The following is a 14,921-nucleotide window of genomic DNA, read 5'->3' as shown; positions in this document are numbered from 1 at the left end:
TCTCGGCTCACTGAAAGCTCCGCCTCTCGGGTTCACACCATTCTCCTGCCTCAGCCTCCCGAGGAGCTGGGACTACAGGCACCCGCCACCACGCCTGGCTAATTTTTTTGTATTTTTAGTAGAGACGGGGTTTCACCATGTTAGCCAGGATGGTCTTGATCTCCTGACCTCGTGATGCGCCCACCTCGGCCTCCCAAAGTGCTGGGATTACAGGCATGAGCCACCGAGCCAGGCCGACAAGAGAAATTTTTTCAAGTGGAAACTCAGAGAATTTAAATAACTTGTCCAGGGGCACAAATCCAGGCAGGGGCAGAGCCAGGCAGGGGCAGAGCCAGCCTTTCACCATTCACCATTGCTGGCTTTGAACATGAAGCAAGGGGCCATAAGCCAAGGAATGTAGGTGGCCAAGGAATGTAGATGCTAGAAAAGGCAAGGAAACTCATTCTTCCTTAGAGCCCCAAGAAAGACACGCAATCCTGCTGACACTGTTACCAAAACACCAAGGGATTGGTCTGGGTCCTGCTGCTCACTGCACAGAAGACCAATCTGTGAAACAACAATTATTGCTAAGGGAGGAGGCTTCACTCAGGTGTTGCAGCCAAGGAGACTGTAACTCAGTCTCAAATCCATCTCCCTGAGCAACTAAAATCAAGGGTTTATGTAGCAGGGAAGAGATGTAACAATGTGTAAGAAAACAGGAACTTGGGAGGGGCAAGGAAGCAATCCTGATGAATGAGGAGTCTGGCATCTCACTGTCTGGATGCTGTAATCTGGTGAGCTTCAGTCCTTTGATACTTATTTGAAAGGCAAGGGATTCCTTCTTGAGAAGTGAATTCAGATAAAACAAACTTTAAGTTTCAAGAGTTAAGACCAGAAAGGTCAATTTCTGTGTTTATCAAGAAAGAAAAAAATTCTCTATGGGACTACTGTGTCGGTTTCAACACTTTGATTTTCACGTCCATTGGACCTGTGTCCTCCAGAACTATAATAAATGTGTGTTGTTTTAAGCCACTAAGTTTGTGTTCACTTGTAACTGAGACACAGATTGGCATTGTTTTCCATTGTCACCCCTCTTGCCTTGTATCGTCAGTTGCCAGTATTTGTTTTAGCTGGGGAGGCAGCTGGATAATGAAGTCAACAGGAACGATGATGATTTGCAGGGAGGAAAGCCCTAGGATGGTGGGATGATCCCCATTGTGCCCCCTCATCATTAGCCACAGTACTTGGCTCACATTTGAGCAGAGTGGTTATCACAGCAGCATTCACTCTCCTGCCCCCGGGTTCCTGTTCTTCCCTCTCTTCAAGAGCACTCAATGCATCTCTCTCCAAAGCCAGTGCTTCTCCACCTTTAATGTGAGTGATAATAGCTAACATTTAGCACCCTGTGCTCAATGTGTGAATCCCCTCACTTAATCTCCATACCAAACCTTGAGATAGATATTATCATTATCCTTCCCATTTCAGGAAACTGAGGTATACAGTGTTTAATGAAGAATCACATTCTTGAAGGGCAGCTTGCTGGTTCTCCTCCAGGGAGATTTTGATTCAGTAGGTCCAGGAGAAGTCCAGGGAGATGGATTTTTTTTTTAATCACACCTAGGTGAGTCTCATACCTGTGCCCTAGGAGCACAATAAAAAAAACTCTGGGTTTAGACTGGGTTCGGTGGCTCATGCTTGTAATCCCATCAGTTTGGGGGTCTGAGGTGGGAGGATCGCTTGAGGCCAGTTTAAGATCAGCCTGGGTGACATGGTGAGACTCCATCTCTACAAAATTAAAAGGATGTGGTGGCGCACACCTGTAGTCCCACCTATTCAGGAGGCTGAAGTGGGAGGATTGCTTGAGCCCAGAAGTTTGAGGATGCAGTGAGGTATGATCACACCACTGAACTCCAGCCTTGGTAATAGAGTGAGACCTTGTTTCAGAAAAAAAGAGGAAAGGAAAGAAAGGAAAAAAGAAAGGAAAGGAGAAAAGGAAAGGGGAAAAAGAAAATGGGAAGGGAAGGGAGAAAGGAAGGAAGGAAAAAAGAAAGAGAAAGGAAGAAAGAAAGGAAGGAAGGAAGGAAAGAAGGAACTAAGGAAGGAAGAAAGGAGGAAAGAAAGAAGAAGGAAGGAAAAGAGAGAAAGGAAAGAAGGAGAAAGATCCTGAGTCTAAACCCGTGGTTTTCAACAAAGGGTGATTTTGTCCCCCGGGGGATACTTGCCAGTGTCTGAGGACATTTTGGGTTGGGGAGAGGATGCTACTGGCAGCCAGTGGGCAGAAGCCAGGGATGCTGCTGCACACCCTACAGTGTTTAGCACAGCCCCTAGCACAAAGGATCCAACTCCAAATGTCAAAGTGCTCACAGGTTATGGAGCAGCAGTGAGATGAAGCTCTTGCTCTAGCCTTGGCTCCTGCACTCAGAATGAGTCTTCAGATGTTCTCAGATTACACTTTCACAGGATTTAGCCTGGAATTTGTCTTTCTTGTGAAAGAAACTCTTTGTCTCAAGTTTTGGGTCCTCCCAGGATTCCTCCCCAAATGGGCTATCTTAGTTTCTCCTCTACTCCTCAATCTCACCTCTTCACCTCCATCCTTATTTCCTATTTCACTGCAACAGTCAAGGGCCCAGCCTGGCCAACATGGTGAAACTCCGTCTCTACCAAAAATACAAAAATTAGTCAGGTGAAGTGGCAGGCGCCTGTAATCCCAGCTACTTGGGAGGCTGAGGCAGGAGAATCACTTGAACCAGGGCGGCAGAGATTGCAGTGAGCCGAGATCGCACCACTGCACTCCAGCCTGGAAGACAGAACGAGTCTCCGTCTAAAAAAAAAACAACAAAAAACAAAAAACAAAAAACAAAAAAGTCAAGGGCATCAAATGCTCTCCTCTGCTCCCTTTGTCATTTCTTTGTACTTTGACCTCTTAGATATTGGACTTCTGTGAGGTCGCAGAGGAAGAGCCTGTTTCCAGAAAGGAATTCCTACAATCAGCCAGTTCTGCATTACCTTGTGGTTCATGAGGGGAAGGACCACAGCTTCTACTTGAGTCCACCTGGGAAGGGCATCCGTGGACACCTTCTCTCTGCCTCCCTTTCCTTCCTCCCAGATCCTTCCTGGAGGGATGGTGTTTGATTTCTGAGGCCCTGAACATTTCTTCCAGCACATCATTCAGGTTGTTCAGAGCATTTGAAAGACGAGCTTTTCTCTTGCCAACACTGACCACCTCTTGCGGGAAGATGTCGCAGCATTATTATTTAATAACCCGTGTCTTTCTTCAGCTCATCAAAGACCTTCCAGCTCCAGATAAGGAGTCGGGGTAGGGAGTGAGGAAACAAAGGGATGAGGGTACAGGAAAATCCCACCCGCCCCTTATCAATCAATATATTCAATCAATATAGTGAATAGCAATGCGCCAATGTCAGTTTCTTGGTAACGTTAACAAACAGTGGAAATTGAGTGAGGGGGGTAGAGGGGAATTCTGTAGGCTCTTTGCAACTTATCACTGCCCATCTCCAGTTTTCTGGTGCCTTTGTTCAGATGCTGCTGTGGAGTCCCCTCCACAGAGATACCTGTGTGCTTATCCCCACCTTCCTGGCTCCCGACAGACTACACTGACTGAGAGAGCTGACGTCAGGCATTCATTCTGCAGGGGATTCTGGGTCACAGCCGAGCCAGTCCTATTAGGATTTAGGGGGCAGCCGACCTGTGGGGCCTGCACCACACACGCCCCTTCTAAGGGTTTCCTCAAAGTCCCTGCTGAAGGGGAGGGTCTCATGTGACCTGTGGCTCCACCCAGGTTGAACCTGCTGAGGCCCTGACAAAAGGCAGGGCCACCCATAGGCTGCCAGGGGCTGGAGGTGGGATGAGAGGGTCCATCAGAAGTCCTTCCATGAAAGCAGTTAAGAGGGAAAGCAGAAGAGTCCTGAAATGGAGAAACACCTCAGGGAGAGAGAATCTTTGAGGTAGGGGAAGGTATCAGGGAGAAAAGAAGAAAGGAGATGAATGGAGTGTCCCAGGATGGTGAATAAGGACTTGGGACTTGGGAGCACTTGAAATGTGGCCACTCCAAATTGAGATTTATTCTTCCTTTATTTAGGTTTGAGATGGAGTCTCACTGTCACCCAAGCTGTAGTGCAATGGCGCAATCTCGGCTCACTGCAACCTCCATCCCTCAGGTTCACGTGATCCTTGTGCCTCAGCCTCCCAAGTAGCTGGGATGACAGGCACGTGCCACCAGACCTGGCTAATTTCTGTATTTTTAGTAGAGATGGGGTTTCACCATGTTGTCCAGGCTGGTGTCGAACTCCTGACCTCAAGTGATCCACCTGCCTCGGCCTCCCAAAGTGCTGGGATTACAGGTGTGAGCCACTGTGCCTGGCCTGAATTGAGATCTATTTAAAGAGTAAAAAATACATACTGGACTTAAAACTTCCATACTCCCTCCAAAATGGATATAAAACATCTCATTCATATCTTTAATATATTGATTACATTTTGAACTTATAATCCTTTAGATCTATTGGATTAAATAAAATATGTTAGTGAAATTAATCTCGCCCATTTCTTTTTATCTTTTTTTTTATTTTTAAGAGACACGGTCTCGTTACTATGTTGCCTAGGTTGGACTTAAACTCCTGGGCTCAAGTGATCCCCCTGCCTCAGCCTCCAGAGTAGCTGAGAATACAGGTATGTGCCTCCGCACCCAGCTCTTTTTACTTTTTTTTTTTTTGAGATGGAGTCCGTTCTGTCACCCAGGCTGGAGTGCAGTGACTCGATCTTGGCTCACTGCAACCTTCGCCTCCCAGTTTCAAGCGATTCTCCTGCCTCAACCTTCTGAGTAGCTAGGATTATAGTCACCTGCCACCATGCCCAGTTAATTTTTTTTGTTTGTTGTTCTTGTTGTTCTTGTTGAGACGGAGTCTCCCTCTGTTGCCCAGGCTGGAGTGCAGTGGCACGATCTTGGCTCACTGCAACCTCCGCCTCGCAGGTTCAAGCAATTCTCCTGCCTCAGCGTCCTGAATAGCTGGGATTACAGGCACACACCACCACACCTGGCTAATTTTTGTATTTTTAGGAAGACGGGCTTTCGCCATGTTGGCCAGGCTGGTCTTGAACTCCTGACCTCAGGTGATCCACCACCTCGGACTCCCAAAATCCTAGGATTACAGGCATGAGAGAGCTACCGTGCTCTGCCACGGCTAATTTTTATATTTTTAGTAGAGATGGGGTTTCACCATGTTGGCCAGGCTGGTCTTGAGCTCCTGACCTTAAGTGATATGCCCACCATGCTTGGCCTCTCAAAGTGCTGGGATTATAGGCATATGCCTCCACACCCAGCTCTTTTTATTTTTTAGAATGTGGTTCCTGGAATGTTCAAAATTACATATGTGGCTAGTGTTCTATTTCAATTGGACTGCACTGATCTATACAGTCTCTCTTTTATGACCCACAATTTACAGATAAGGAAACTGAGGCTCAGAGAGGTTAGGGCATTTGCCGAGGTCGGCCGTTAGAAAGATGCCGGACCATCAACTCATGTCTGCTTGACGCCAGTGCCTGCGTCTTCACGTGCTGTTGGTGCATCCTCCCGAATTACTTTTGTGTCCTTTGACATGTCAGATGTGGCTGGGAAAACAGAAAGTCGCAGAAGTTAAAAAAATGTGCTTGAGGTGCCACTGGAGAATAACAATCATAGCCAGGATCTGAAGCCTGTCAGTTTCCTCAGCCGCAAAATCTTCCATGTGGGGCGACATCAAAGAGATGGGATGTATGGGATGGCAGAGTGCAAGGAAAGGTATGATCGCTCTTGGGGGCCCATTGGCATCCTCTCCAAGAGGCAGGCTGGGGGAAATCGAGCAGCCAGGAGCTTCTGGGTTAAAAGCAGTGACTTCATCTCTTTGGGAAACAGTGACTCATTAAAAGCAACGGGCGGCTTCCCATTACATTCACTTTATAACAAGAAGGCGAGGCACCTGGTGCATCCCGTAATAGGATGCTTGGGGGTTGGAATGAGCTTCTTTCCTACATGAATGATCGATGACAATGAAGTCTGGAGTGCCACCAGGAGCCTTTGAAATGCATTCAGATATTGGCTCCCTGGTCATGGGACGCAGATCTATTCCCTTGGGGTTCAAGACTCTCTTTTGGGTCAATACCAGCAATTGGCTCCTTGACAAAAGGCTGGAGGGGGCCCCCTCTAGGTTCTCTTCTCAGGGCAGGCATGGGTCTGTTGGAGCTGCGGGGCTGTGGTCTTACCTAGAGGGGCCAAGGGATGGTCCCCATGACCACGAGTCTGTGTTCTTCAAACTCGAAGAACACAGCTCTTGTGCTCAGCTCTTGTTTGCTGGTGCCACCACTCAGGAAGCATGCATCTCCCTGGGGTGGCATTTGGGGATGGGAAGATGGATTTAGCTGCCTCTTCCCCCAGAAGTGACTCAGCTCCTGGAAGCTCAGTGACAGCAATGGCAGTTGGAGCCCTGGGGACGTCTGTGCCTTCATGCTTTGCTGTCTCCACACAGCAAGCAAGCTCTTGCTTGGAAGTGTGTGTGAGAGACTCGTTGTCTCTAGCCAGTTTGAAATGCTCCTCCCGTTTCTTCCTGTGATTTATCCTCCTCGTGGAGACATTCCTTGGCAGCTGTCGGATGCCTGCCTTCTAGTTGGAAAATGTGATCAAGAAAGGAACAGTCTAGCAGACTAATTTCTATCACACAAGTTCAGACTGGAAAGAAACTGACTGTGTGTGATATTCATTTATTCAGGTCCTGTATCAGCGTTTTTCACTCTGATCTGAAGACGTCCTTCATGAAGTTCCCTGGACACAACACCCCAACCCAGGTTTATCCTAATCCTTGGAAGTGGAGGCAGGGAATTGTTTCTTAAACAACCTCCCTAGATATTCACTTGCCCACTGATGTCTGGGAATAACTACTCCCACTGTATCTAAAGCAACACAGTCTACTCAGTTTTGTTATGATGATGACGGTACTTACGTAGGGAAGTAGTTCTTACATGAATATGGTTGATTACAACAAGAGCTTTGGAGTAGGACAGATCTTGTTTTAAATCTCACCTCCATCACTTACTCCCTTTCCTGAGCCTCGACTTCCCCATCTATGAAATGGAATAACAGCACTGACCACCCAGGGCTGTTCTGAGAATCAGATAAGGTAATGCACAGGTGCTAGCATGTGATAAATGCTCGACAAATGTTAGTTATTCTTGTTACTGGGTAAACCTGACTTTCATAACTTTTAAACTGGAGAAATTACAGTATACCACCCAGGGAAGGGGTTGGCCAACTTTTTCTATAAAGAGCCAGATAGTGAATATTTAAGGCTTCGTGGGCCAGGGAGTCTCTGTGGCAACTACTCAGTTTTTGCAATGCAAAAGCAGCCATAAATGACATGTAAACAAATGAGCGTGATCAGTGTTCCAGAACAACTCTACTTACAACATCAAGCATGGGGCTGCACTTGGTCCCCTGGCCACAGGGTATTGTGCAGACTGAATGAGATGAGATTCATTCCTGTAATCCCAGCGCTTTGGGAGGCTGAGATGGGCATATCACTTGAGCTCAGGAGTTGGGAGACCAGCCTGGGCAACATGGCAAAACTCCATCTCTACAAATAGTACAAAAAAAGTCACTGGGTGTGGTGGAGCAAACCTGTAATTTCAGCTACTCAGGAGGCTGAAGTGAGAGGATTGCTTGAGCCTGGGAGGTTGAGGCTGCAGTAAGCCAAGATCATGCCACTGCACTCCAGCCTGGGAGACAGAGCACGACCCTGCCTCACCAAAAACAAAAAAAACAAATGAGGTTTACAATGAGCCCAACACAGTGCCTGGTGCAGAGACAGCTCATGGCAAGAAAGGATTCTAACAATTTGTATCTGATTCAAGCTTTAGGCTTCATTCCTTTCTCTTGGGGAAGAAAAACATCCTTGAGCAAGACTTTTCAACGTAGGTCTTTATTCCATTCTTCGCCCCAAATCCAAGCTAAGCACCTGGAGCCTGGCACCACCGCCTCCATCCTCCCCCAGGGATGGAGGTAAAATGCCAGTTCCTGGGATATGATTAATTCTCTTCGTCCCACGCCTCGCCCCAGGGTGTGTTGCCATTTTCAGCATCTGTCCCATGGAAATCAGGTTGCCCATCTGAACTGTGATGAGAAAAACAAGGATACTCATATCGTGGGGTGGTTAACTACGCACTTTCACAGGCACAAATGCATTCAGCCCTCACCGGGAGGCTGGATTACGTGGTTAAGGTCACATGGTTGTGGATTGGAGGGGAGAGAGGGAGAAGAGAGAGAGCGCACAAACTGGGTTTGAATACTATCTCTGCAATGATTGGGCTGTGTGATGTTGAACAAGTCACTTTCCTCCTCTAAGCCTCAGAGTCACCTCTGTAAAATAGAGATTAAAAGAGATAATACACAGAAAGCCTCCAGCACAGGTAACTATTGAACTCTTGTGCAGAGGAGGAAAGTGACGCAAAGACATAAAAGGACTCATTCGAGGTCTTGCAGCTGATGACTACTGTCAAATGTGGATTTCTGACACTGCCCCCACCCAGCTGGTTTTTGCCAGACCCCAATTCCCCCACGCACTTCTCTCACCCCCTGGCCACCTCCTGGGACTCCTGCTGCTTCCAGCCAAGGCTGTGCTCCGTGTGCCGGGTCTAAAACCCCTGGAGAGAGCGACATTATTGTCAGGAAGCTTGCAAGGCTGTGGCCATTCTTGTGGGTTTGTGGCCTCCTGAAGTTCATGTGCATCTTAGAACATCAGAATGTGCCCTAATTTGGAAATAAGGTCTTTGCAGGGGTAATTCAGATCAGGATCCAGATGAGCTCACATTGGATTAGGGTGGGCCCTAAATCTAATGAGACAGAAAGGGACACACAGAGCCACCCGGAGGAAGACCCTGTGAAAACAGAGGCAGAGGTTGAAGTGATGCTATTACTTTCAGTGGCAAAAATCACAATTATTTTTGCACCAACCTAATACTACAAACCAAGGAGCCACCCGGGGCTGCAAGGGCCAAGAAAGGATCCATCCCTAGAGCCTTTGGAGAGTGCGTGACCCTGCCAACACCTTGGTTTCGGACTTCTGGCTTCCCGAACTCCAAGAGATTAAATTCCTTTTGTTTTAAGCCTCCCCATTGGCCATGAATTGTTACGGCACCATGCTTGACTCTGAGATAGGAATGAATGGGGGGTGTCAGACTTAGAACAGTTGCCTGGACAAGAGGCAGCTGTGAGGGTCAAAAAGCATGAATTTGAAGCCAGACCTGGACTCAGCTCTTTCCCTTGCCAGCGCTGAGCCTTTGTTTCTTTGTGAAAATGAGACCCTACTGAACCTGCTGGCTTATGGCGAGGATTAAAAGAGGTGATGGGCAAAGCAGGTGCGGCGGTCACAACGGGGGCAATTGCAAGCATATATTAAACGTGACGTGCCGGGGTAATTCATCCCTCACGTATGTTTTGGGTGGTGGGCTCCCTTACAGAGGAGAAACAGAGCTGCTGAGAGGTTAACCAACTCCCCAAGGCCACACAGCCAGGGAGGGGCAGAACTGGAACTCAAACCCAGGCCATCTGATTTGGTAAGGCTGGTCTTCTAGCTTGGTAGCATCACAGCACACAGTAGCACTCAATATTAATATCTTTTTTTTTTTTTCAGACGGAGTCTCACTCTGTCCCTTAGGCTGTAGTGTAGTGGTATGATCTCGGCTCACTGCAGCCTCTGCCTCCCAGGTTCACGTGGTTCTTGTGCCTCAGTCTCCCAAGCAGCTGGGATTACAGGCACCTGCCAGCATGCCAGGCTAATTTTTGTATTTTTAGTAGAGACTAGATTTCACCATGTTGGTCACACTGGTCTCGAACTCCTGACCTCAGGTGATCCGCCCACTTCAGCCTCTCAAAGTGCTGGGATTACAGGCGTGAGCCACCATTCAAGCCTGTCCTCACTGCTTCAATCCCAGGAGCCACCAGAGCATGGTGTCAGGGACAGTAGTAGGACCCGAAATTGGATTCCAGGGGCCTTGAAGCATAACCAGATGGCCCCAGGAGGTCTTTAGCCAGCACATCACATGAGACATTTCCTACAAATCCTCTACAGACAGACATCGCTCCCTCTCCCCAAGCCACAGCCTGAGGCTGCTCCTCTGACCTCTCTCCTTCCTGCTTCTCTTTGACACTCCCTCCTCTCCCTCCACTGTGTCTCCCTTTTCACCCTTCCCTGGCACAGGCTCGGCCAGGTGGCCAGATAATCTTCGGGACCCACCATCTTTAGAAGGCAGGGAGGAGGTGATTGTGAATCTCTCCAATTTCACTTTTTTACCATTCACCCACCTCCACTCTCTTCCTCCCGCTTATACAGTTGTTCAGTGACCCCCTCTCCAACCCAGTAGCAGGTTCTGCACTATTTATGTTCTGCACTTATCTATTTCATGAAATATTGGCGCTCCCAGAAAATATAAAAGAAGCACACATTGCTCTGAGATGCCGAACTCAAAGAGGAGAAAATCTTTAATAGGCTGATGACCGACAGGTCAAATTTTTTCCTCTCCCCATATAATTGCTTGGCCTTTTCCATTGCCTTTGTTATTGTTTCTCTTGAAAACTGGGAGTTGTCAGGCCGGGCATGGTGGCTCGTGCCTGTAATCCCAGCACTTTGGGAGGCCAAGGCTGGCAGATTACCTGAGATCAGGAATTCAAAACCAGCCTGGCCAAAACGGCGAAACCCTGTCTCTACTAAAAATACAAAAAATTAGCCAGGCGTGGTGACATGCGCCTGTAGACCCACCTACTTGGGAGCCTGATGCAGGAGAATTGCTGGAGTCTGGGAGGCAGAGGTTGCAATGAGTGGAGATTGCATCACCACGCTCCAGCCTGAGCAACAGAGCAAGACTTGCTCTCAAAAACAAAAAACAAAACAAAAAAAAAAAACAAAGAAAGGGAATTGTCTCAGAGAGAAGGGACAGAGGCCATTCATTTCAATGTGAGAATCAACCCTGGAGAATTACCTTCTTCCTGTCGCTTTAGCAAAATAAGGTGTTTTGATTGGTGGAGGAGAGGCAGATAATTTTGGCACACGGAATGGACACATCAGGGGGTAGGTAATGGAAAGGAACTCCAATTTACCGAGAATCCAATGTCTGCTGAACAACTCAAGGCCAGGAGAGTTCCACAGGTGGACAAATGCATCAGCTGGGCTCCTGGAAGAGGGCGCTGTTCTATCTAGAGATCCAAGCAGGCAGGGACTGACTTCAGGGAAGCCTGCAAATCACAGCGCCCTAAGCCCTGTGCAGGTGTGCAAGGGCCAGGGCCCCAGGACATAGGAGGCAGCTGGACAGGTAGAAACAGGACAACTTTCACTGGGCACAGTGACTCACACCTGTAAGTAATCCCAGCATTTTGGGAGGCTGAGGCAGGAGGATTGCTTGAGGCCAGAAGTTCCAGACCAGTCTGGGCCACATAGCGAGACCTCATCTCTACAAAAAGAAAAAAGAAGATTGGGTGTGGTGGCTCACACCTGTAATCCCAGCACTTTGGGAGGCCAAGGAAGGCGGATCACTTGAGGTCAGGAGTTCAAGACCAGCCTGGCCAACATGGTGAAACCCCAACTCTACTAAAAATACAAAAATTAGCTGGGCATGGTGGCACGAGCCTGTAATCCAAGCTACTCAGGAGGCTGAGGCAGGAGAATCGCTTGAATCTGGGAGGCAGAGGTTGCAGTGAGCCGATATTGTGCCACTGCACTCCAGCCTGGGCAACAGAGGGATACTTCGTCTCAAAAAAAAAGAAAAAGAAAAAGAAAGAAAGAAAAATGAAAAACAGAACAACTTTCCAAATCATGGGTATAAGGTATACCAACTTTCATTATTCCTTGAGTACAAGGAAAAAGACAGACGCCCTTGTAGAACTGAGGTGTGGGGTGGGCTCCATCTTGGGGGTGGGTGTGGAAGGAATTAGCAGATACAGGTGATGTGATGGTGTCTCAGGGTACACCAAAAACATCTCCTGCCCCGAGTCTCCCCCACTACTGATCAAAGGCCTTGAATAGCGCATCCCTTATATCTCAGCCATTCATCCTAGAAACATAGCCCGAAGGAACCCCGTAGATGTGTGCGAAGATTTCACTTTGAGAACATTCTTCACTGGAATGTTCTTACGGTGAAAATAATTCCTACATTTTTTTCCCCATGATTACAGTGGGGAAAAAATTGGAAACAACCTACATGTCTGTGGATTGCTGAAGTGCTTCGTGATACAGCCACAAATAGAAAACCGCCCCATCTTCCATGCTGCCGCCGAGGAAGACCATCCGAGGACAGGCAGGAGCGCTCATGGCATGTTGCTAGCTGAAAAGAACACATAATGAAATAGTGAAGTCCTAACTTTATATTAGAAAAATAAGACCTACATCACAGTGGATATATGTATATGTATATAATAGTATAAATATATATTCACACGCATATATATTAACATTTTAACTGCTAACATTTTAGCGTACTTTTTCAGTCTTTCAAAAAGTGTTTCTGGCCAGGCGCGGTGGCTCATGCCTATAGTCCTAGCACTTTGGGAGGCTGAGGCGGGTGGGTCACGAGGTCAGGAGTTCGAGATCAGCCTGGCCAACATGGTGCAACCCCATCTCAACGAAAAATACAAAAATTAGCTGGGTGTGGTGGCATACACTTGATATCCCAGCTACTTGGGAGGCTGAGGCAGGAGAATCACTCGAACCTGGGAGGTGAAGGTTGCAGTGAGCCAAGATCGTGCCACTGCACTCCAGCCTGGGTGACAGGGCGAGACTCTGTCTCAAAAAAGAAAAAAAGAAAGTGTGTCTGTGTATATTATACATATTATATATATAAAACCATATATATTCATATATATATATACACACACACATATATATATGTATATGTATGTATGCTCACGCTTGTAATCCCAGCACTTCAGGACGCCAAGTTGGAAGGATCGCCTGAGGCCAGGAGTTTGAGACCAGCCTGGGCAACATAGTGACACCCCCATCTATACAAAAAATTAAAATTAAAAAATTACCTAGGTGGGCCTGTAGTCCCAGCTACTTAGGAGACAGAGGCAGAAGGGTCCCTTGAGTCCAGGGTTTGAGGCAGCAGTGAGCTATGATTGCACCACTGCACCCCAGCTTGGATGACAGAGTGAGGCCTAGTCTCAAAAACAAACGAAAAAATACTTACACTACTTAGTAGTAGTATTACTGTAAGATAATTATGATAAAACTTTCTTCTGCCTAGAGTCGGCTGGTCTTAGAGGCTTAGACCACAGGGCAAAGTGGTCCTGGTCAGGGGGAGCAGAGGCTCAGAATCTGGGACCAGGCAGGGACTGACAAGGCCTTAATCAGGCTTTTGTGAGCCCACTTGGGAGCCTCCACTAGCTATCACAACAAAGTTCCCAGCCAGGCGTGGTGGCCTCACGACTGTAATCCCAGCACTTTGGGAGGTCGAGGCGGGCGGATCACTTGACCTCAGCCTGGTCAACATGGTGAAACCCCGTCTCTACTAAAAATACAAAAATTAGCCTGGCCTGGTGGTGTGCACTTGTAATCCCAGCTACTTACAAGGCTGAGGTGGCAGAATCGCCTGAACCTCGGAGGCAGAGGTTGCAGTGAGCCGAGATTGAGATCACACAGCTGCACTGCAGCCTGGGCAACAGAGCATGATTGTGTCTCAAAAAACAAAAACAAGGCCGGGCGCGGTGGCTCACGCCTGTAATCCCAGCACTTTGGGAGGCCAAGGAGGGCAGATCACAAGGTCAGGAGATCGAGACCATCCTGGCTAACACGGTAAACCCCATCTCTACTAAAAAAAATACAACAAATTAGCCGGGCGTGGTGTCCGGTGCCTGTAGTCCCAGCTGCTCAGGAGGCTGAGGCAGGAGAATGGCGTGAACCCGGGAGGCGGAGCTTGCAGTGAGCGGAGATCGCTTCACCGCACTCCAGCCTGGGCGACAGAGCCAGACTCCGTCTAAAAACAAAACAAAACAAAAAAAGCAAACAAACGAAATTCCTTTGGAAAACATGTTTTCTGGTTTCCAAATGGTGTGCTCACGAATACACATTTGCGGCACAGGCTGAAGTCTGTCCTCAAGGCGTATGATGGTCGCGGAGCAAGGCTGTGCCCTGGAACCATGTCAGGGTCTGTCCCAAGGTGCAGCCTTGGGGTCCTGATGCTTGTATTTCCTGTTTCCTGCACAGATCAGCTGGACATCATCTCCATGGCGGAGACAACCATGATGCCAGAGGAGATTGAGCTGGAGATGGCAAAAATTCAGCGTCTCCGGGAAGTCTTGGTCCGCCGGGAGTCTGAGCTCAGGTTCATGTGAGTGTTTTGGGGATGTGGCCGAGGAAAGAAGTGTGTGGAGGAGAGAGGAAAACCTAATATTTGTTGATCTCCTACTGTGTGCCAGGCACTGAGACAAAGGCATTATGCACGCTTTTAAAAGCCTTATTTGATTCTCGCCACCACCCAGGGAAGTGGATATCGTCATCTCTTGTTTTAAGCAAGACCCTGAAGTTGGAATTGAATTCAGGCCAATCTGACTCCAAAACCTTTGCTCTTTCTGTATCACCCGCGGGGAAGAAAGAGGGAGGTGAACACAGAGGTTGTAGCCTGTGGTGGTGTCTTTTACGAGCACACACTCTGCTCTCAGATAGGCCTGAGTTTTTTTTTTAAGCCTGTCAGCTTGGGCAGGTTACTTGGACTCTCTGAATTTAAGTTCCCTCATTTCTAAAATGGGGGAAAATAACAAGATGGGGTCTCTAGCAACATCAGAGTCACGTGGGTTGAACGTTCATTATCTACAGAGCACAGCATTCCTGAAGGGTTGCAGGTAGTCTTTCAAGACAAACTCTCATTTAAAAAGTTGGGCTCTGAGTGTGTGGTGGTGCACACCTGTGGTT

The 14,921-nt window shown here is 47.9% G+C and overlaps 1 protein-coding gene across 1 annotated transcript in view; it reads left to right on the top strand.

The window, feature by feature from the left end:
• BMERB1 (bMERB domain containing 1) overlaps positions 1 to 14,921 on the top strand; it is a 156,951-nt gene that overhangs the window by 78,444 nt on the left and 63,586 nt on the right. The window contains 1 exon segment of the mRNA NM_001134221.1: positions 14,217 to 14,340. Within this exon segment, the coding sequence (NP_001127693.1) occupies positions 14,217 to 14,340 (124 nt within the window).

The sequence above is a fragment of the Pongo abelii genome, chromosome 18, assembly GCF_028885655.2.
Source record: "Pongo abelii isolate AG06213 chromosome 18, NHGRI_mPonAbe1-v2.0_pri, whole genome shotgun sequence".
Lineage (NCBI taxonomy): Eukaryota > Metazoa > Chordata > Mammalia > Primates > Hominidae > Pongo > Pongo abelii.
This window is presented reverse-complemented; position numbering and strand designations above follow the sequence as displayed.